Here is a 24,272-nt window from a genome sequence, read left to right as displayed (position 1 = left end):
TTGCTGCTTCGCTGACAGAACAGGACTCCGCTTACAGATTGCAAGTATATGATAATGAGCTTGCAGGAAAAACTGTGCATTTTCTGAGAGCATTTAAAGAGGCCACAGATAAATTAGAAGGCGAAAAAGAACTGACAATCCAGTTAGTTGTTCTTTGGTTACACAAACTGCAACAAATTTGCAGTGTCAATGAGGCTGACTGTCAGGTGAGTAATAACTGCAGTTAAAAGCACTGTTTCATTATGGTACTTGATAGATTTATAATTAACTAGCATAATTGATGTGTACTAACAGATACGTATTTTTTAACAGGAGGTACAAAGGATTAAAAACTGAGCCCTGACTTTCGTTTGTGAGAAGATTGCGATCACTTCCAGACATAAAATTGCTACGTTTCTATGGGCGTCTTTCCATGATCTTAATATGCTTGAAATAAATGAAAAGCAGGAAATTCTTAGCAAAATGCTACAAATTACTTACGCAGGTACAGCATGCAATCATTAACATAATAGTTTTTGCATAGTTAGTGGATAGCGTATTATAGAGAAACGGGAATGTTATAATTGGTATAATATTTCATTAACATAAAACACCTTGTTTTTACGGGAATGTTTCGATGATTTCCACATCAGTTCTGTATACTTGTCTCTTTTGTTTATCATCACAGATCCTTCAAGTACTGTGTCATCACACCCAGAAAGAGAGAGCGTTTCAAGGAATGGAGGAACTACAGATCATCCGCAGCAGATGAAGTAGATCTCTACATTTTAATGCACCCCGGAGGTGATGATGACATTTTAAAGTGATGGAGCAGATATGAAACAGACCTGCCAGGCCTGGCTGCAGTTGCAAGACATATTTTATGTATCCCAGCAGCAAGCGCACCTACTGAAAGATGTTTTAGTAAATCCAGCATGTTACTAACAATTCCGGGTTTCTCTTCTGTACAATGTTTGGTTCTTGTGCAATAAATAATTGAAGTTGTTCCAGTATAGTCTGATTTACAATACCAGGGCACACCCTATGCAATTTATCTCCAATAGTGAGGACAGAATGGTCTCTATTCAAGAACAGACGTGTACCCAACTAGGTCCTGGGTGAAGAGTGCTATCTTGAGCCATAACACGCACACATTGCCCCATGTTTGCACATCTCATGAAAATTTGCAGATCTTTGGCATTTTTGACAGTACTCTGTGAATGTGATTACAGTGCATTATCAAAATAGTAGGGTCGGGTGGGCACTGTAAGACCATCCTGGCAGGAAAGGCACACAAAACAAAGCCCCCAAACAGGAAAAACAGTATGTTGGATCCAATTAAAACAGTTTGTCACATCTTACTCACCACAACAAATGCTGCCATTGGAAATGGCACATGCAGATCATCACATTCTCTCAGTGATAATTTCCACACTGCTTGCCAGCCTGTTGGCTCCAGTACTGCCTCAATATAGTAGTGCCATTCATGTTCAATCTGAGAGGATGAAACTGGTCCAGGATCATTACAAAGAATATTAATATACTCCAAGCGTCGATCTTCAGCAGTTTTTTCAAAACGTATTATATCAGGTAGCATCGTTCACAACTGAAACACCTGAAAGAAGAAATTACTGACTGTCAGAGCTCCTAAACAAAAATTAATACATTACTGATCATACATACAGTAATGTTCAGAAAAAGCGGACACCTTGAATGACTAGAGATAGGATGTTCATATTCACTGAACATGTACATTAGTATGATCTGCAGAAATTATTAGCATTTCAGTGACCTCGGTTCAGCATGTGTCCTGTTGTCTATGCATACGGTCAGCCATGGGCCCTGATAACTTGTTCCACATGTGTGATGGCATCGGCGCAACATGAATGGCGTCCAGTGGTATAGCCATCCATGCTGCATTCACCTGGTTCCAAAGTTCACCTGTGGTGGCTGGCACTGAATCACAGTGCTGCACCGTCATTTTAACATATTATACACTTTTAGATTGGCAACGAGTCTGGTGATATGGGAGGGCAGGGCAAAAGGATGACATCCTGCAACACCAAGAAGGCATGTGTTCATGCTGCAACATTTGGTCATGCACTGTCTTGCTGAAAAATGGCATCTGGAGTGTTGTGCAGAAAAGGTACAGCTACGGGTCACAGGATGTCTGTCACATTTGTCACACTGCTCACAGTGCCCTAGACACACACCAACTGTGAGTTGTGTTCACATCCAATAGCACCCCACACCACAAGGCCTCCAGTTGGCACTGTATGTCTTGTGCAGATGCAGTTACTGTGGTGCCGCTCCCCCTGTCTGCGGTGAACCAAAAAGCGGCCAACATTTTCAAACAAACAGAACCAGGATTCATCTGAAAACACTGTCTGGGGCCGTTCCTGTCCCCAGTGACATCGTTCCATACACCACTGCCATCTAGCATATTTCTGCACATTCGTCAAAGGTAGGCTGAGATGTGGACAATGTGCACATAACCCACGCCATGGCAGACTGCAACGGAATGTCACCCCTGATACAGTAGGATGTGTTACACCATTCTACTGTTAAACCACAGGCAAGGAGGATGCAGATCTTTGCTGCAATGCCATTTGGATGAGGCGTCGATCTTCTCGGGGAGGGTGGTCTGGGCAGTGTGACCTGACCCATCTCATCATATTCTATGGCCTTCCGTGAACCATTTTGTACATATCCACTGCACTGCTGAAGCACTTCATCCCACACAAGCAGCAATTTCCCAGATGGCTGGATCACATGCTCTCATGCCAATTATGCAACATCTTTCAAAGTCACTGATTTCATGATGCGGTTCGTGCATACATCTGTAAGGCATCCTGCACATCTTCTGAAGTCGCACTGATCCATTATTTTCGGCAACAGCAAAAGCCGCAAGCACGTTTCAATAGTACGTAGTATTGTGCTTCAACTCTGATGCTGATCTTGAACCCACGGGCCAACATGATTTAAAGGCTAATCATTTCTGCAAAATATACTAACGTAAATGTCCTGTGCATATGAACATCCTATCTCTACTCGCTCAACGTATTCTATTTTTTCTGAACATATGTCTACATTTCTTGTCACCCAATCAATCTTTACTTTGCAGTCTGTTATCACCTGTGGACTTTTAAACACATGATATCACATATTGATATCACTCTATCGGCATCTTTAAGTTGGCAACAGAACTGGATGTTTTCGTCAGATGCTGATAATGATCGTGCAAGATCCAGTGGACCCAATGGAGTATGTCCGTGCACCACACCTGAAGTGACTTTGGAATATGAGTGCCCTCTGAGGAGGCCTGGCAGCAGCCACACAACCTCTCGCACTAGGGGCCTCTTTGATATGTGATGTTGTGCTGACTTCACCTAGTCATTTGTTTTTTCAGTACTGTGTGTGTCATCACTGTTGCTACTGTATGAGCTGGACTCTATTGCTTGCTGCATTATTTGTAATGTGTCTTTGTACATTTGGAGACATACAGTGCAAGTTAAATGAATCCTTTGTTTACTGTATTAATTTGTTCGCTAATCATTTCTGCTCCTGTACTGCTTTCCTACAATGACAGTTGCCGAAACACCGTGTAGCCCGCCTCTCCTTACTGTTGTGTACAACAAAACATATATCCTTTAACACATAATTGACATTTTATTATGTTACTCACATATTTTTTATTTTTTTATTTTGGTTGCAAGAATCTTACATTGTAAAATGTACAAAAGATATAGGATCTGTTGTGTACACAGAAATACAAAAATTGACAGAGACATATGGTTACATAAAATAATAATACATAGCTCAGCTCAATAAAAATTAAGTAATGTGCATGTCAACTTACTCAGTACAATTTAGTAACACTGCCACATTTGAAGTAACATGAAATATAACAATAACAGTAAGTATAACAAACATTCAAGTGGAGTTAATAAGCAACTGCCTTTAGATATTCGTTGGCTGTATGAAATGAGTGTGTGTTCTTAACTTTATTCCTAAATGTATTACTGTTTTCATGAACTGATAGGGGTAATTTACTGCAAAGCACAATGCTAACTAGATTCACAGTAAGTCTTTGGTTCGTAAGATAAAATTCTGCACCGGACTGTGTATTGTAACTGAGACTTTTCGGTTGCAGACAAATGTAGGTTGTTGTCAACAGAGGCCGCAGTTTGTAATACATACATCTGAGGAATGGCCAATATTTGTAACCTTTCTTAAGGAATGAAACAGAGACTCCTGAAGCCAAGCACTCAGGCACAGACTGCAAAATTGTCTATTACCTCAGACTTTTCATTTTAGTATTGTGAATGTAATAGTGACCTTCAGGGAGCACAGGGTTTATAGACAAGAACATAAAACTGGATTTTAATATATTATATATATTTGTTAAACCACTGCCAAACAGTTTTTTAAGTTTTCATTACATAAATTTTACTAAACACGAAACAATAAACTTCAGTTGTATGGGACTTATATGCTACACACTCCCTTACAATTACCAAAAGAATTGCAATTAGATACATAAGGAAAAGCCCCGACACGGTACGATAAAAGTTATTACCTATGATAATAAACACTAGCGCGGCCACTGTAAGCATCGGCAAAGATGAATTTTGCTACGCCGGAAGGCGAATGACAAATGATGGAAACTCCATTCAATTTTTTTTTTATGGACTTTGACTTTAGTTCTCGTGGGGAGAAGATGTATTCATGTCAGAAGTGTGTACTAGACATTTTGTTACCTGAACAATAATTTTTATGAAAGTATGAAGTGTGAGAGTTCTTTTTAGTGCAAAACCAAAAAAGTTTTCTTTTCTTCCGTGCATTATGCTAATGTCATGTCACTGTAGCTGCCTGCACCTGAAGAGGAAGTCCGATAAAAATCATTATTGTATTCACCATCAAAAACGAGTAATAGTCATGGCAGAAGAAGAAGAAGCATATAACCAAATTGTGTAAATCTCAACAGCATAGAGAATACACTAATCAATGTAAGTTCACTTCACCTCCGACTTACAATTTACAAGATTTGTGAATTAAAAGTGAAAGACAAATTTCTTTGGTGTAGCTCTGCAAGAATCAGATGCTGGGCCAACATTTTTACAAATACATTTCTATGCAGCTTCTTCATATTTCATGTAAATAACCTGGGAATTAATGCCACCTACATCTGACACAGTAAAGTTGATGATAACTGACCAGCATTTGGTTACTAGGCTCATGCTTTAAATAGAGTTTGATTTGCAGTATCAATACCACTTTTTTCCAACTGTAGAAAATGACTGATCAATAGCATCATCATTATGAACCAATAGTGCAAGAATTAAATTTTTGTTCTTGCTTGGTCTGTAGGGAAACAAACCTCCATATTATTGAACCCAAATGTATTGGCATACTGTTTCTTCCCTTTTACATCAAGGAAACCTGACAGAAACTGCTTTTTATTTTACTGACATTCCCAACATACAAAAATTTCATTTTCAATAAATTCATGAGACCATACTTAATAGTCCCCTTCTGCTGCTATGTACAAGAAATGCATTTTGCAGAAAAAAGAAACATGTCATGACCCAGCATTTCTCTTCAATGTAAATACGTAGAACCTGTATGGCAGAAATTTAGCAACCAAACCAAATTCTGTTTTCCTGCAGATCAATCCACTGTGTTTTTGACGAGGTTTTCCGTCTGAAGACTGGTTTCGTGCAGCTCTTCATGCTAGTCTACCCAGTGCAAATTTCTTTATCAAATACAGCAACCTACATCCTTTTGAACCTGCTTCCCATATGCATGCCTAGGTAACCATCTGCAATTTTTACCTTCCTTGATGCCTCAGAACGCATCCTATCGCTCTATCCTTTCTTTTAGTCAAGTTGTGTCGCACATTTTTTTCTCACCAACTTATTTCAGTGTCTGCTCATTATTTATTCAATCTGCTCTTTAATCTTCATCATAGTTCTATAACACCACATTTCAAAAGCTTCTATTCTTTTCTTGTCTGGACTGCCTATTGTTTACCTTTCGTTTTTGTGCAAGGCTTCGCTCTACACAAATGTCTTCAGAAAAGACTCCCTAACACTTACATTGTTATTGTTGTTGCTGTTGTTGTTGTTGTCTTCAGTCGAAAGACTGGTGTTGGAGCTCTCCATGCTATTCTATTTGGTGCATGCTTGTCTATCTCCAGATAATTACTGCAACTTGCATCCTTCTAAACCTGCTCACAGTATTCTTCTCTTGGTCCCCCTCTACGATTTTCAAGCCCCACACTTCCCTTCAATACTAGACTGGTGATCCTTTGACACCACAGAATGCGGTCCATCAACAAATCCCTTTTTCTGCTCACATTGTGCCATAAATTTCTTCTCTCTCCAATTCTTTTCAGTATTTCCACACACTTGATCTACCCACCTAATTTTCAGCATTCTTCCGTAGCACCACATTTCAGAAGCTTCTGTTATCTTTTTGTGTAAACTGTTTCTCAGCTATATTTCACTTCCATACATGACTTTGGCCCAGACATATGCTTTCAGAAAATACTTCCTAACACTTACCTCTGTATTCGATGTTAATAAATTCCTTTTCTTGCCACTGCCAGTCTATGTTTTATATCCTCCCTACTTCAGCCATCATGAGTTATTTTGCTTCCCAAGAAACAAAACTAATCTACACATTAAGTGTATTGTTTCCTAGTCTGAATCCCTCAGTACCACCCGATTTAATTCGGCTACATTTCATTATTCTGGTTTTACTTTTGTTGGTGTTCATCTTATATCCTCCTTTCAGGACACTATCCAGTCTATTCAACTGCTCTTCCAGTCCTTAACTAACTCCGACAGAATTAGAATGTCATCGACAAACCTCAAAGTTTTTATTTCTTCTCCCTGAACTTTAATTCCTACTCTAAATTTTTCTTTTGGTTCCTTTATTGCTTGCTCAAGGTACAGATTAAATAACAGCAGGGATATGTTACAACCCTGTCTCATTCCCTTCTCAACCACTGCTTCCCTTTCATATTTGTCGACTCTGCCATCTGATTTCTGTGAAAGTTGTAAATAGCCTTTTTCTCACTACATTTTACCCCTGCTACCTTCAGAATTTCAAAGAGAGTATCTAAGTCAACAGTCAAAAACTTTATCTAAGTCTACAAATGCTATAAACGTAGGTTTGCCTTTCCTTTCCTTAACCTGTCTTCTAACATAAGTTGTAGGGTCAGTACTGCCTCCCGTGCTCCTACATTTCTTAGGAATCGAAACCGATCTTTCCCAAGGCCGGTTTTACAAGTTTCTCTTTAGGCATAATCCGTATCACTTTAGGCAGGGGGGTTACCTTCATAGTCTCGGATGTTATTGAATTTAGCCTATGTTAAAATTCAGGAGTAAGTAACAAACACGTATACTTCGGTTTTCTTCAAAAAAATTCATGCCCCGAGATACAGGCCTCCAAAGAAAACACTGCGAACACTATTTTGGAGATGCGAATTTCGGAAATATTTTTAAAATGCTGTAGGTCCCCTATATCTGTAACAGTTCTAGATATTTTGTTAGAGTTTTTTGTATTTGAAAGATAATTGCTTTATGATTACAATGCTATCATCCATTTGGACCTTTCTGTCAAAGTTCTCTTACTGTCGCCTTTTGAACTTCTTTTTATAACTTACAGAAACAATTTTTTTTTTTTTTTGCAAAAATGCCAAACCAGAAAAGTTTTTGCTGTTGATTATTACCATGTAGCACTATATTCTCTGCTAAGGAGAGCTTCCTCTTAAGTTGGACAGGTTTTATTTTAAAAAATCATTTTCTTTCAACTTTCATGTATGTCTTCACTGAAGTTGTTTCTTACTAATTTCTTTGTTACAATATTTATTTCTATTGTCTTTGTTGCAGTTATTTCTTTTCATTTTCATTGTTGCAGGTATTTCTTACATTTTGTTGTAGTTTCTTGTAGGTTTCTTTGACGTTGTTGTTCATTGCAGGCTTCTGTATTGTTGTCGTTCAATGTTATTTGTTTACTGAAGAGGCTTTTAAGAAATCTGAGACCATCCAGTGAGTTCTGTGTTTTCATGAGGAATTTGCCAGTTCACACAGTTGCAGTGTGTTTTGTGGAAAGGACTATTTGAAACATCTTCTGACTGGGGCCACAGGAGAGTGAAGTGTGCTATTTGCATATCCATAAAAAGAGTAATATATAAGACAAAAAAAACAGACTTTTTGTGTTCTAAATGTTTTGACAGAATAACAACAATGATAATATCTGAACAAGGTGAAGCCTCCCATGCTGCAGAGTTTGCATCAATAGAAGAAGAATTAAATACTCTGAACCAGTCAACTACAGAGGTAGGTATTAGTCCTGTTAAGAAACCATGGTCAGTGAAGTCAAGTCATAAGCTCTATGATTCAAGCTGTGTTACCTATACTGCTATGGAGGTGCCATGGCTACCACATCTGCCTACTAACAAGATAAACTTTCCATCGCACTCGCCTCAGAATTAGTGGTAAGTTGGCCCATTGGATAGCCCATCAAAATACGAGTCGCAATCAAATGTGATTAATAGTGACACGAGGTGAGAGACCACATAGACCTCTCACATAAATGAAAACAACACATAAACAGGTGTGATCTATGTTACAACAAAGGAATTCAAGAGCCAAAACTTCCAAACTGGAACACAAGTGGCATAACATATGGTACCTGCTTAGAACAAATAGGCGGTATGTATGTCTGAAGGTCCCTTCGTTACAGGTCGCTGTTGCAAACTGACATTAGGTCACGGCACATATATAAATTTGAATACAACGAACAGACATGTCAATGACTGGACGGAAAGTTCATAATTTTGGGGGAAAAAAAATTTGGAAGGGAGTGAGATTTGAACCCGGATCTCCCCCCATCGCAGTTCAAAGCCATGCCCACACAACGATGACATAACAGTCGTTAACATTGCTCGATATAGCACATATTAAATTTGGACTGTTCACAGTGTTTCTAATTTTCTCCTCTTTCTCACAGTTCAGTACACCACCTTCCTATTTTCATGCTTCATTTGTGTTCAGTTTTTGACAGATTATCCAATTGGCCAACTTACCACTAAATCTGTGCGGGGTGCAATGGGGAGTTTTCCTTGTAAGTAGGAGATCCGGGTTCAAGTCCTGGCCATGGCACAAATTTTAATTTATTTCTTCAGCTTCTATCATTATCAGAAACATCCATATTCCATTTTTGATCAGCCAAGGGATTGGTATAAACAGAGGAGGATTTTCTGATCCCCTCCCATGAAGTACCTTTTAAAACAAGTAGGATATTTAGAGACTGAGTACATCATTGGGGTGTTTATTAGTGGCTGATGATTACTGTGTTCAGGTTGCATGGTGATGTTTTGACTGCTTGAGCAGCATCTGTTCTAGACCTATTACTCCCTGCAACTTACATCTAACACTGCCTTACTAGATTGGTGTAGAGAGTCAGCCTTTCAACCCTTGTGATTTATTCCAGGGTCCAGCTATGCTGTGCCCTGTTCTTCTTAGGCATTAAACTTTTTTCATCTGTGAATATTTCTAAAAGTGAAGTTGCTATAAAACAAAACACTCTTCTCTACTTAAATAATGTGTAGATTGGTTCCAATTAACTCTGCATATCGTCATGAACTTCCCTAAAAGGCTATATGGTACATGTGAAGTTACCACTCCCAGAACCAACTCATATTACTTCCTCATAGACCTCTCATTAACATGTTTCTGAGTAGTATAAAACAACAATTGCTTATATGCATCATATTCATCTTCCTTGGTGTCAGAGATCTTCCATGGCACAACAGCTCCTTAACTCCTCCTTGTTCCACAGAGATTACAAATGCTCTCCAGCAGGCATACTCCACACCTGTTGAGTAATACTTTCACACAGTATGTGGCCCGATGTTTACAAACTAATTGCGATCATGCACATCTCTGCTCTGAGTTCTATATTTGATATTCGAGATTCATGCCATACCTTGAATGACAAAAATCACTACATATCCCTCCGCAAAGAGAAACGACATTGTGGTCTTACATTTAACGATCGATCAATACAAACATATATATCCTCTAACTCGAATTTTCATTAACTCTATTGTTTTGTTTTTAATAGCGCCTCTACTTTGGCTATCAAAGTGGCACAGAGTGAATGATAATTACACAGAGTGAACAATAATTACATTGCTTTGTTTCAGAACACTTCCAGCTCTTTTAACCATTGATTCCATTAATTTCTATTCTTGCCTTTGCAGGAAGCAATTGTTACACACAAATTAAGATCACACATCCGATTATGCAGCCACTCAAATACTTATTGTAAGCTACAGATTTACCTGATTTTTACTTTCTCAATTTATTATCCAGTTTGCAGGAGATGCTCCCTTACGCAGTGTCTTTATTCCTTTTCTTCACAATTATTACCCTTAACAATTTTTCCCTTCTTCAAGGCTATCTTTCTGGGGATTCAGTACTCTTTTCCTCTAATTTAGTAGGCCCAGTCGGTGTGATGTACCTCTTCTTTCCTCTGAAATGGTTGGAATCCTTCCTTCCTTGGTTCCACCCGAACTGGCATAAGTTGCTTTCTTTGGGGATTACTTCCCCATAACTCCCAATTTTAAGTACCTCACCCTGCTTTTCTACTACGTTATTTAGTACTTCAGTATTTCTTCCCTTTCACTTTACCTCATCTTACGGCTGTACCCTCCATGAAACTCCAGCTATCTCCCACTTTTCCACTACGAGTTCTCCTGTCTATTTTCATCCCTCCAAAACTCCTTTTCCTCCAAAGTGTTGTCTCGTCATTTCTGTATCAAGCTTATTAATATGACACTGCATCTTATTCCTCCTCCCTTTGATAGTGACAAGTCTAACAAAAGAATATCCCTAAATCAACTTTCTTTGTGCATAGTTTTTAGGTGGGTATAAGTATGTGGTCATGCCAAACGTGTGTGTGCGGGCATGTGCGAGATGTGTAATGCAAACAAATCCCACACCACCCCTAAAAAAGGTAAACAGAAACCCACCCACAACATATCAAATTACTGCATAAGTTAACAAAAATCATCAGTTACGTCCTCAATAATCATCTTGTGCCGTGTCACAAGAGTAGCCACTGTCGTCGTCATGTGAAATAACAACCAGTGTAATCCTAACGTTGTAGTTTGTAAATTCTACTATATAGACTATAAAGAAATCCTGCAATATGAACTTTGCATATAGACAGGGGGTAGATAGCTATGGTACTCCTACTGGAGAAGTAAGAAAATGAAACAGAGACAGGTATGTTAGGATCGAAGAAGAAAATAAGATAGTACTCCACTGACGGATTCCCTTACACCCCCCACTCCAGGAACCCCATCTGCTGAGGTACCGTGATGCCCCCTCCCCCCTCCCACCACACACACACACACACACACACACACACACACACACACACACACACACACGTGTGCGCGTGCTCATGCAACTGCAGTCTCTGACTGCTGAGGCAGACCACAATGTGTTAAGTGTGACCTCAGCAGGCAGAATCTGCGGTCATGTGGGTGTGAGTTGTTGGTGCATGTGCATGTTTGTTTGTTCTACCTCCAACGAAGGCCTTGTTGGCCAAAAACTCATTTTTTGACAGTCTTTTTGTTGCACTTATCTGCGAGTCAGCATCTACTTAAATATTTAAATCTTGCTACACTTGCCCTGAATGTATTGCGTGTGAATACACAGATCCTTCGTTGTGGCTTCTCTGTTCTAAAATTTTTATGTGCATTTGTGCATCTGACATCTGATCTTTCGCAAACTTACATTCTGTTTTTGCAAATCTTTAATATGTTCATGTATCTCTTGCTGAATTAAGTCACAGTGTTTCAAGACTACGGTGCATATTTCTTCTCTTAAGATGCTGAGTCTCTGATATAGCTTATGTTCTAAGCGTGCCTCTAAAGTCTGAATTTCTAATTCTTGTTGCAGTCTGTTTTGGTTTTCCACCACTTGCTCATGAGTGCCTTTAATCTAATTTCCCAAGTCCTGATGTAGTTGCACAAACTTATCATTAATACTCTCTTGAAATTTACCATGATTGTCTATTACTTGTACAAATCTCTTCTGGAACTATGAAAATTTTTCATTTGACGCTTCTATAACCCGGGCAAATTTCTCATGATCTTCAAAAATTTTTCAATAGATTGTTCTATTACTTGTGACAATTTTTCATTTGACTGTCTCTGTATGTCTTGCAGTTTTTGTAATAACATGTCCATATTAACCTCTGTCAACATTTTCCCTGTTATCACTGACATAAACAAACTCACAAATATTATCAAATCACACACTACAACCAAAAAAACAATTTTGAAGTCAAATACTGGTGTAGCTCACCATAGTCAGAATGCGTGCTGGCAATGGTCTGGTCATCAATGACTGTACGATGACACCGCAGTGGTATAGACTGCCCTCTGGCGTCGGATCAGTTGTCGGAGGCTGTGTGCTGGCCAGACGTCACTGGCTGCGTGCTGGCTCTTGGCAAGTCGTCTACAGCAGCATGTTTCGTTGGTTTTGATGGATGCCCTTAGCCCAGGTGCATCGACATCATTGTTTACGATCCCTGTTGCTCTTGGCAACACATCTTCTCTTTACTGATTTATTACAGAATTTCCTCCTTTCACCCTGTTGTTGTTGTTTTTGTTGTTGTTCCCCCACTTTCCACTTATAATCAGACAGCAGACACGGGGAGTCTTTATTAATGCTGATGACTGCTGTATTTAACTTGTGTGGCGATGTTTTGACTGCTTGGGCAATGTCTGTTCTAGATCTTTTACTCCATGCAGCTACACCTAATACTGCCACATTAACACTACCTTATTAAAGTGGTGTACAGATTCAGTCTTGCAACTTTTATGGTTTATCCCAGGGTCTAGCAATGCTAAGCCCTGTTCTTCTTAGGCATCGAACTTCTTTCTTCCGCACGGATTTCTAAAAGTGGAATGGTTATAAAACAAAACACTGCTTCCCTACTTAAATAAAGTGTAAATCTGTTCCAGTTAACTCTGTATACTGGCACAAACTTTCATAAATGTTTACACATTACATGGGAAGTTACTACTGTCTCAAAGATCTCTCATTAACTTGTCTGTGAACAGTAATCGCTTATATACACCATATTTGTCTTCCTTGGTGCCAGAATATTCCATGGTACCAGAGTTACTTCATTCCTCCTTGCCCCACTGAGATCACAAATGCTCTCCAGCAGTTAGACTCCACATCTGTTGAGTAATACTTTCCCAAAGTATGCAGCTTTGTATTTACACACACTAACTGCAATTGTGCACATCTTTACTCTGAGCTCTACATTTGTCGTACATTATACATGCCGTTCCACGAATGGTATGGATCACTACAGCATGCTGCCAGATAAGATATATGAAAGGATCAACAGAGTTTCCTAATAACTGTTTGTTTTTTTGTTTGTTTTGTTATGCTTTAGGGCGCAAAAACAACTGGGGTCATACACGCCCAGACAAAACTGCAGAACACAAAGAGAGGAGTTAAAAAACAACTACACATTTGACGTAATAGAAGGCAGTAAAACAGGCATATGGAAAAAGGGCTAAAAAAGACACCACACAGGAATAGAGATCCAAAACTAAAAATTAAATGGCTGTCGCCATATTGCTTTGACGGATGAAAAGTAAAACGCGGCAACAGCCCGCACGTCATTTGCTAAAACGGCCGATAACTCAGGCGACAAACCCAATCGGGAACATAAAAGGTTAAAAAATGGACATTCCATCAAGAAGTGGCGGACAGTTAAAAGTTGGGTGCAATTTGTACAAAGTGGTCGAAAAGCAACACTTAGTAAATGGTGATGGCTAAAAAGGCAGTGCCCAATATGCAGCCGCATTAAAATAACCTCCTCCCGGCGGGAGTGCTGAGGGTAGGTCGTCCAAGCCGCTGGGAGAGGCTTGATAAGCCAGAGCTAATTCCGGTGAAGGGAGGACCATTGGCAATGACAAAGGGACACCACCTCCTGACAAATGGCAATGCAGTGATCATCAGAGGGAATCTAGGTACTCGCAGGCTGAGGTACTAGGACTGCAGCTTTGGCAGCAGCGTCAGCAGCCTCGTTTCCTGGCGGATCGACATGACCAGGGACCCACAGAAACATCACACTGGCTCCACCACGAGTGAGCAGTTGACAGTTTTCCTGGACCCGCTGCACTAAGGTTAGGTTAGGTTAGTGTTGTTTAACGTCCCGTCGACAATGAGGTCATTAGAGATGGACTGCTAGCTCGGGTTAGGGAAGGATGGGGAAGGAAATCGGCCATGCCCTTTGAAAGGAACCATGCCGGCATTTGCCTGAAACGATTTAGGGGCTGCACTAAGGAATGGGCGGTGTACAGTGCACATAGACTCTGAAGGGCAGCGAGTGAGTCTGAGCATAGGACACAACTGAAAAGGCTATGCTGCTGGATGTACTCCATCGCCTGATACAAAGCAAAGAGCAGCTGTAAATACTGGGGAGTGTGCCGCAAGCCAGTATCAAAAGACACAGGTGCCAATGATGAAGGCATACTTGTCCCCACGGTGAACCCGAGAGCCAACAGTGTACACAAATGTACTATTGCGAAGTTCCACGTGTAGGTCATTAAACTAAAGGAGATAGACCGAGACTGGAGTAGTGTCCTCAGGAAGCAAATGAAGGCCATAGTTAACATGGGCTGCTTCCTGAAGTCAAGTTGGGGAAGGGTTCACGCCCACCGTGAAAGATGCAGGTAGTGTGAAGTTAAGCCGCCACAGTAAGTGCCGAAAGCGGACTCCAGGAGGTAACACAGAAGAAGGACGAGCCCCGTATGGACGGTCATAGGAATCATCAAAAAAGGAGGCATAGGACAGGTGGCCACACATGGCAGACAGACGGCATGCAAACCTGCTGAGGAGAAAGTCATGGCAGTAGGATAGGGGTAGTTCAGCAGCTTCAGCATACAGACTCTCAACCGGGCTGGTGTAAAAGGTGCCTGTGGCCAAATGGATGCCATGATGGTGGAGAGTACTTTGAGGAACTGCATATGGGAGTACCAAGAGTGTTTCCTATTGAGCATGAGCCCAAGGAATTTCGTAGTTTCTACCAACAGAAGGGCAACAGGTCCAAGATATAAAAATGGTGGGAGAAACCTCTTGCATTGCCCGAAATTCATACAGATGGTTTTGTCAGTGGAAAAAGACATTGTCGATGCTCCAGGAGTAAAGACGATCAAGACACCCCTGAAGACACCGCTCAGTGAGACAGGTCTGTGAAGAATTGCAATAGATGGCAAAATCGTCAACAAAAAGGGAGCCGGAGATGTCTGCTGGGAGACGGACCACGATAAAGTTAATAGCAATAGCAAAGAGGACGACAGGATGGTACTCTGAGGCGCACCGTTTTCCTGGATAAAGGTGTCCAACAAGGCAGAACCCACATGCACTCTAAATACTCTATCTTTTATAAATGCTTGAAGGAAACGTGGCAGGCAGCCACGGAAGCCCCACATGTAAAGAGTCTGGAGGATATCAGTTCTACAGCAGGTGTCGTATGCCTTCTCCAAATCGAAAAACACGGCCACAGTCTGGGATTTCCACAGAAAACCATTCATGACATGGGTGGACAAAGTAACTAGATGTTAAACTGCAGAACGGTTTGCTCAAAATCCACACTGTGCACTCATCAGTAAATTGCAAGACTCTAGCCACCATACCAGCTGGGCACGAATCATACGTTCCATCATATTGCAAATGCAGCTGGTAAGAGAGATGGGGCGGTAGCTAGAAGGAAGGTTTTTGTCCTTATTGGGCTTAGGTAAGGGTATGATGGTGGCTTCACACCAACATCTGGGAAATGTGCCCTCTGCCCAGATGCGGTTGTATGTGTTAAGCAGGAAGTACTTGCCAGCAAGTGAAAATTGCTGCAACATCTGAATGTGGATGGCATCCGGCCCTGGGGTGGAGGATCGGGATGAACTGAGAGCAAGATCAAGCTTCCTCATAGTAAAGGCGGCATTGTAGCAATCACAATTCGCAGAAGAGAAGGGTATCGCCCGAGCCTCCTCTGCTCGTTTCTGATGGAGGAAGGGAGGGTGATAGTGGGAAGAGCTTGAAAACTTCTGCAAAATGGTGGCTCAAAGTGTTGGAGATAGCAATAGGGTCCACGATAACATCAGCTGCTATTGTGAGGCCAGAAATGGGGAAATGGATCTTGGTCCCAGAGAGCCGTCAGAGGTTGGCCCACACGACAGAGGAAGGAATGGAACTGTTAAAAGAACTAGTGAATGAAATCCAGCTGGCTTGTTTGCTATCCCAAAGAACAAGATGACACTTTGCACGAATCTGTTTATAATGAATGCAGTTTGCCACCATAGGATGACGGTTAAAAACGTGGAGAACACGTCTCCATGCACGAATTGCATCGCAGCATGCCTCAGTCCACCAAGGGATGGGGACACTATGTGGTAAAGAGGAAGTGCGAGAAATGGAACGCTCTGCAGCAGTAAGGGTAACATTGGTAAGATAGTCCACCTGGGCATCACAACTGGGGAAACCCTGTTCTCTGAAGGTTGCCAGGGAGGAGTAAAGCTTCCAGTCAACCTTAGTAAGCTGCCATTAGGGCATGCACACCGATGGGGTAGGAGTCATCAAACGGAGAGCACACGGGAAATGGTCGCTCAAGTTGGTGTCAGAAAGAATGGACCACTCAAGATGATGGGCAAGCTGGGCATGCAAAAGGGTCCAAATGGGAATATGTGTGTGAGAAGTCAGAAAGGAAAGTGGGTGCTCCAGCGTTAAGGCAGAAGAGGTTAAGTTGGTTAAGAAGGTCAACCAAGAGGGTACCTCTCTGGCAGGTCCTGGGAGAATCCCAAAGGGGATGGTGCACATTAAAGTCACCGAGTAGCAAAAATGGGGGAGGTAGCTGCCCAACAAGATGCAGGAAGTCTGCCCTGGTGACATCAAGTGACGGAAGTACATATGTGGTACAGAGGGGAAAAGTCAGGCAGGGAAGGAACAGGCGAACTGCAACAGCTTGAAGACAGGTAGTCAGGGAGATGGGCTGACTAAGAATGTGTAAGAATCGGTAAGTAATGTGAAAGCTCAAAGCAGTCGCAAGGGCGCAATTTTATTTCCTGAAGGCAGAGTAAAAGGAGTGCTGCGATGCTACAAGCAGCAACAAATCCTCTTTGTGGGACCGAAGGCCACGAACGTTCCATTCGAGAACAATCATGAGGAGGAAGAGATGTAGCGGTGTCAACTCGGCAGCCACTGAGTGACAGCCAGTGTAGAGTCGCTACTACAGGAGACAGAAGCGGGAGGATCTTGCTCCATGGGGTCCACAGAAGCATTGGTGTGCATGTGAGGTCAGTCAGTGGAGCCCAACGCTGGAAAATGGTTGGTCATGCACACCAGCGATACAGAGGCTGGTCAGGCTAGGGTTCCACATGGTGACACTGTCGATGAGGACCAATGAGTTGGCAAAGGAGACCATTTACCTTTGGTGGACTTCTTCGAACCCTTCCGGTTAGAGGAAGACTCAGGTGTTGCTTGGCTGGAGTGACGAGGAAGTCATCATTGGAGTACTCCTTCTGTCCTTTCCGACCTACTGGTTGTCTAGCTGGTGGCTTCGCCCCTTGAGGCGAGAGTTTGATGGGTTGTTGCATAACTGGACGGGGGGATGGCGATGCTACCTTGACACTGGGCAATTTCACAACCTCAGATCTGAATTGGAGGTCGCATGTCTGCATGGCCATGTCCTTCATGGAGCGAAGGGCAACAAGAACAGAACTAGGTACCAGACAGGGAAACACAGTGTTTGCGACTAGCCAGTAACTTTCGCGTGACTGAGCACGGACCTTTTTCTTTACCCGGACCTGTTGGACAGCCCACTCATCAAGATACACAGAACAATCCCGAGAGGAGACAGCATGGTCACCATTGCAGTTGAAACAGCGGGGAGAAGGAGGTGGACAATCGCCCTCGTGTGCATCCCTACCACAAGTGACACATTTGACTGGGTGTTGACAAAACGTTCTAGTGTGGTTGAAACAATAACACTGGTAGCAGCACATCGGGTTCAGAACTGTGATAATTTCATAGCCTGCTTTGAGCTTGGATGGAAGCACCACTCTATCAAAGGTGAGAAAGTCAGTGCGGGTGGGCACTAAGGAGGAATCAGCCTTTTTCATTACATGATGGATAGCAATAACACCCTGATCAAAGCCGTAAGATTGGATTCCAGGCTCGGTTAGACTGTCAAGCAGCCTGGCGTAAATCACACCACGGGAAGAATTCAAAGTTCTATGGGCCTCGACACGAACCATGGAGAAGCGAGACAGCATGCAGTTGTTGTGCTTGAGAATCAGAAGTGGTCTCCAAAAGCAAAGTGCCATTCCGTAAATGAGGGAAAGATTTCACAGGGCCAGCAATTGCATCAACACCTTTCTGAATAATAAACAGATTTATCATGGCGAAGGACTGACTGTCTTCAGTATGTGAGAACACGAAGAACCGCGGTGCAGCGGAAAGGGTCTGTGAAGCATTACCCTCATTATGTTTATGTTTAATGGATGCTGAGTGGGAATATGATTGACACATCATGAGGAAATCCCTCACAATTGCCAGCGTCTCCGATGACACGCTCCTTCCAACTGGGGGCTCCCTTCAAAAGGGGGTGTACCAACCTTAGGTGATTGTTCACACAACAGGTCACACTTCCCGAACACCTGACAGAGGGACAAACTGACAATTTGGGAAGGTTACAGCTCAGGCAACCACCCCTCCCTGGGCCCGGCCCATACCAGGGGGGGTATATGCAAACCCTACCTGTCGAACATGGAACATTCTGTGGCAGTAAGGATAGCATTTGTCACTCGAGTACGTGTCTGAGAGAACAGTCCACTCTACACAGTGGGCAAGACGTGCATTAAAGAATGAGAGATTCAAGTGTGAGAAAGTGTGTGTGGAATCTGAAAGAAAGAGTGAAGTATAAAGAGGTCAAAGCAGTCTCGAGGGTGTAATTTCTTTTCTCGGAGGCACAAAGCAGGCGGCATTGCCATCACAATAGCAGCTGTAAGTCTGCCCTGTGTGATTTGATGCCACAAATGTTCCATTAGAGAATGACCACATTACATGATACCATATATTTCTTTTATAAGGGGCAATTACTTCAGTGATTGACGAGTGCTAGATTTTGGCTGCATACTATTACAGGGTTCTGACGCTGGAGGATACCATTCCATTATTTCTTCAGGGGATTTGTACTGGTGAAATGTAAGTCGGCCAGACAGAGTTGTCACACCGAGTCACTGTTGTAGAGGATCACCAAGGTGGAGAAGGGGAAGAACTTTTGTTTTTGTTCGACTTCTTAGTACTTTTACATTTGCCAAATGTGGACCCAGACATCTGCTGACTCGAGGTGTGCAAAGAGTCATCTTGGGGATATTCCTTTTTAAATTTCCGTTCTTCTGGTGACTTCACCAGTGTGGGTGAAGCTTTTTTTTGGTTTGTTGGGCAACTATAGTGGGCACAGGAGAGGATGTCACCTTAGCACTAGACGATTTCACAACCGTAGCACTGAATAAGGTGCCGCAGGCCTGCACAGCCATAGCTTTCGTGGGACATGTACTGTAACTGCTGGATAGTGCTATGCAAGGCTTCAGCTAGCTAACATTTTGCGAGCAACATTGAGGGGTACCTTTTCCTTCACCTGGATCTCCTCAATGGCTCACTCATCAAGATATACAGGGCAGGCGTGGGATGAAACATCATGGCTGCCAGTGCAGTTGATGCCGTGGAAAGAAGGAGGGGGCGCAATCTCCCTCACAAACATCCTTGCCACATTTGGTTCTTTCTGCAGGATTTGTGAGTACAGTTATATCACTGACATTGCTAGCAATGCACTGACTTCAGTAAGTAGGGTCTACTGTTGTCGAATGCGTAGATTGCCTCGGCCTTCGGTGGGAGCTCCACTTGATCAAACATTAAGAAAAGGGTGCAGGTAGGCACAAATTCTGCATAAACCCTCTTCATAACCCAATGGACTGTGGTTGTGTCCTGATCAGAGAGATAATACATTATCTCCCTTAGTCATACCATCAAGCATTTGTGACAACACACGAAAAATTTAGTGTTCGATGAGCCTCTGCACAAACAGGGTGTCCATAGAGGAGCATAGCTTAAGCAGTCTTTGGGTTTTAAGGACACTGTCTGTCTCTAGAAGCCAAATTCTATTGCATAAGCGAGTGCAGGAATTTAGTGGGCCTGCAATGATGTCCACACCTTTCTGAATGATGAATGGGTTCACTGTAGAAAAGTCCTGACCTCCTCCCATGCAAGACACCACAAAGTAGCAGGGCGCAACTGGAAAATTCGTCACGTCTTTGGCCTCACTGCATTTCTTTTTATTAAACCGAGGCTGTATTGATGGAGTTGATGTACTTATCACAAATGAATCCTCCACGATTGCCAGCGTCTGTGGTGACATGCTCCTTCCTTCTGGGGATCCGCCATAGAGGGGAGCGAAGCACACCTGCCTTAGGTGACTGCTCACACCTCAGGTGAACTCTGACAGTTCTATGCAATTATTGCATAATTTGGTGAACGAGAATAGTTGCCGATGTGATGCCCTCAAGAATGGTGGAAATGAGTAAATCCTTGCATTTTCTGTCAATTTTATTTTTTATCTGTCTGTATTTCCTTCTGCCTGTCTCATTTGCTGCATTTTTCATATTTTCTCCTTTTCTCAGTTAAATTCAATATCTTTTGTGTTATCCAGGTAGTCATACTAGGCCTTTGTTTTTTGCCTATTTGATCCTCTGCTGCCTTCTTCACTATTTCTTTTCTTAAGCCTACTTATTTATTTTCTATTGTATTCCTTTACCCTGCTGCAGTTCAATATTGCCTCTGAAATTCTTACAACCTATGGTTCTTTCAATTTATCTGGATCCCATCAGCTTAATTTATTACTTTTCTAGGATTTCTTCACTTATAATCTGCGGTTCATAACCAACAAATTGTGTTCAAAGTAAACATCTGCTTCTGGAAATGTTTACAATTTGGTTTTGAAATCTTTGTCTTAAAATTATATATTCAGTCGGAATTCTTCCAGTGCCCCCAGAGTCCTTGCATGTAATTAACCTTCTTTCACGATTCTTATTAAATCAGTATTAGTGATGTTTAAATTGAGAACCGTTTTCTCAAAACCCATTTTATGTATTTTCTTTTCCATAGTTCTTTGATTCAAAATACCTACTGCTCAGTTTCCTATACATGCCTGTGCAGCAGCTATATCAAAACTTGCTCTATTCCGCAGTTACAGCAGAGAGAATACCACCCCTTTTTACAAAACCACGCATATGTTGAGGTCTTTCAAAAACTCTCATATGCTACTTAGTTTGTCAAATTGCCGGGTTTTATCATAATTTGTTTAATGTGTTATGGATATCAGTGACTCTCAGCATGCGGCTGATGGGAGCTGTCTATTCAGTTTGTGCATGCAATGTTGAACTAATGTTGAACTCTGTTTCTTGACGATAGCTGGTATGTGACTTGGCTGACAACTAATGCCACTTTGTGGAATTTTAGTGGAGAAGACTAGACTTAAATAGTGATTATGGAAGGTGCCCCCCCCCCCCCCCCCCAATGAACCATGGACCTTACTGTTGGTGTGGAGGCTTGCGTGCCTCAGCGACACAGATAGCCGCACCGCACCATAAGTTCAAGCACAACAGCGGGGTATCTGTTGAGAGGCCAGACAAACATGTGGTTCCTGAAGAGGGGCAGCAGCCTTTTCAATAGTTGCAGGGGCAACAGTCAGAATGATTGACTGATCTGGCCTTGTAACGTCAACCAAAATGGCCTTGCTGTGCTGGTACTGTGAACAGCTGAAATCAAGTGGAAACTACAGCTGTAATTTTTCCCCGAGGGTACGAAGCTTTACTGTATGGTTAAATGATGATGGCTTCCTCTTAGGTAAAATATTCCGGAGGTAAAATAGTCCCCCATTCGGATCTCTGGGCGGGGACTACTCAGGAGGACATCATTATCAGGAGAAAGAAAACTGGCGTTCCATGGATCAGAGCGTGGAATGTCAGATCCCTTAATCGGGCAGGTAGGTTAGATAATTTAAAAAAGGGAAATGGATAGGTTAAAGCAAGATATAGTGGGAATTAGTGAAGTTCGGTGGCAGGAGGAACAAGACTCCTAGTCAAGTGTATACAGGGTTATAAATACAAAATCAAATAACAGTAATGCAGGAGTGGGTTTAATAATGAATTAAAAAATAGGAACGTGGATAAGCTACTACAAACAGCACAGGGAACACATTATTGTAGCCAAGATAGGCACAAAGCCCACGCCTACCACAGCAGTACAAGTTTATACGCCGTCTAGATCTGCTGATGAAGAAATTGAAAAAAATGTGTGATGCGACAAAAGAAATTATTCAGATACTTAATGGAGATGAAAATTTAGTATTCATGGGGGACTGGAATGTGATTGCAGGAAAAGGAAGAGAAGGAATATGGATTGGGGGTAAGGAATGAAAGAGGAACCAGCTTGGTAGAATTTTGCACAGAGCATAACTTAATCATAAGTAACACTTGGTTCAAGAATCATGAAAGTAGGTTGTGTATGTGGAAGAGGCCTAGAGATACTGGAATGTTTCAGATAGATCATATAATGGTAAGACAGAGATTTAGGAACCAGGTCTTAAACTGTAAGACATTTCCAGGGACAGATGTGGACTCTGACCACAATCTGTTGGTTATGAGCTCTGGATTAAAACTGAAGAAACTGCACAAAGGTAGGAATTTAAGGAGATGGGACATGGATAAACTAAAAGAACCAGAGGTTATAGGGAGTTTCAGGGAACGACTGACAAGAACTGGGCAAAGAAATACAGTAGAAGAAGAATGAGCAGCTTTGAGATAAGATAGTGAAGACAGCAGAGGATCAAGTAGGTAAAAAGCTGAGGGCTAGTAGAAATACTTTGGTAACAGAAGAGATATTGAATATAATTGATGGAAGGAGAAAATATAAAAATGCAGTAAATGAAGCAAGCAAAAAGGAACACAAACGTCTCAGAAATGTGATCGACAGGAAGTACAAAATGGCTAAGCAGTGATGGCTAGAGGACAAATATAAAGGATGAAGAAACCTGTATTGCTAGGGTAAGATAGATGCTGCCTACAGGAAAATTAAAGAGACCTTTGGAGGAAAGAGAACCACCTGTATGAATTTCAAGAGCTCAATGGAAAGCCCATCCTAAGCAAAGAAGGGAAAGCAGAAAGGTGGAAGGAATAGACTGAAGGTCTCTACAAGGGCGATGTACTCGAGGGCAATATTATGTAAATGGAAGAGGATGTAGATGAAGATTAAATGGGAAATGTGATATTGCATGAAGAATTTGACAGAACACTGAAAGACCCAAGTCAAAAAACGGTCCCAGGAGTAGATAACATTCCATTAGAACTACTAATAGCCTTGGGAGTACCAGCCACAATGAAACTCTACCGTCTGGTGAGGAAGATGTACGAGACAGGTGAAATAACCTCAGATTTCAAGAAGATTATAATAATTCCAATCCCAAAGAAAGCAGGTGTCGACAGGTGTGAAAATTACCAAACTATCAGTTTAATAAGTCATGGCTGCAAAATACTAACATGAATTCTTTTTAGACGAATGGAAAAACTGGTAGAAGCCAACTTGAGGAAAATCATTTTGGACTTCATAGAAATGTTGAAACACGCAAGGCAATACTGACCCTACGGCTTACCTTACAAGACAGATTAAGGAAAGGCAAACCTACATTTCTAGCATTTGTAGACTTAGAGAAAGCTTTTGACAATGTTGAATGGAACACTCTCTTTCAATTGACAGATGTAAAAGGCTATTTACAATTTGTACAGAAACCGTATGGCAGTTATAAGAGTCGAGGGGCATGAGAAGGAAGCAGTGGTTGATAAGGGAGTGAGACAGGGCTGTAGCCTATCCCCGATGATATTCAATCTCTATATAGAGCAAGCAGTAAAGGAAACAAAAGATAAATTTGGAGTAGGAATTAAAATCCATGGAGAAGAAATAAAAACTTTGAGGTTCACCAGTGACATTGTAATTCTGTCAGACAGCAAAGAACCTGTAAGAGCAGTTGAATTGAATGGACTGTCTAGAAAGGAGGATATAAGATGAACATCAACAAAAGCAAAAAGAGGATAATGGAATGTGCTCTAATGGAAACAGGTGATGCTGAGGGTATTA

At 41.7% G+C, this 24,272-nt stretch overlaps 1 protein-coding gene across 5 annotated transcripts in view; it reads right to left on the bottom strand.

Moving 5' to 3' along the window:
- LOC124795113 (protein nessun dorma-like) overlaps positions 1-24,272 on the bottom strand; it is a 224,006-nt gene that overhangs the window by 184,559 nt on the left and 15,175 nt on the right. For 4 of the 5 annotated variants that reach the window (XM_047258967.1, XM_047258968.1, XM_047258965.1 and 1 more), the window contains exon 2: positions 1,346-1,594. The exons of the other annotated variant lie outside the window; for it this stretch is intronic. In XM_047258967.1, coding sequence (XP_047114923.1) covers positions 1,346-1,576 — 231 coding nt within the window. In that variant the 5' untranslated portion in view covers positions 1,577-1,594. The remainder of the gene's footprint in view (positions 1-1,345; positions 1,595-24,272) is intronic. 5 annotated transcript variants of the gene reach the window in all.

The sequence above is a fragment of the Schistocerca piceifrons genome, chromosome 4 (assembly GCF_021461385.2).
Source record: "Schistocerca piceifrons isolate TAMUIC-IGC-003096 chromosome 4, iqSchPice1.1, whole genome shotgun sequence".
In the NCBI taxonomy this organism is placed as follows: domain Eukaryota; kingdom Metazoa; phylum Arthropoda; class Insecta; order Orthoptera; family Acrididae; genus Schistocerca; species Schistocerca piceifrons.
The sequence above is the reverse complement of the archived record's forward strand: the minus strand, read 5'-3'. Positions and strand labels throughout refer to the sequence as shown.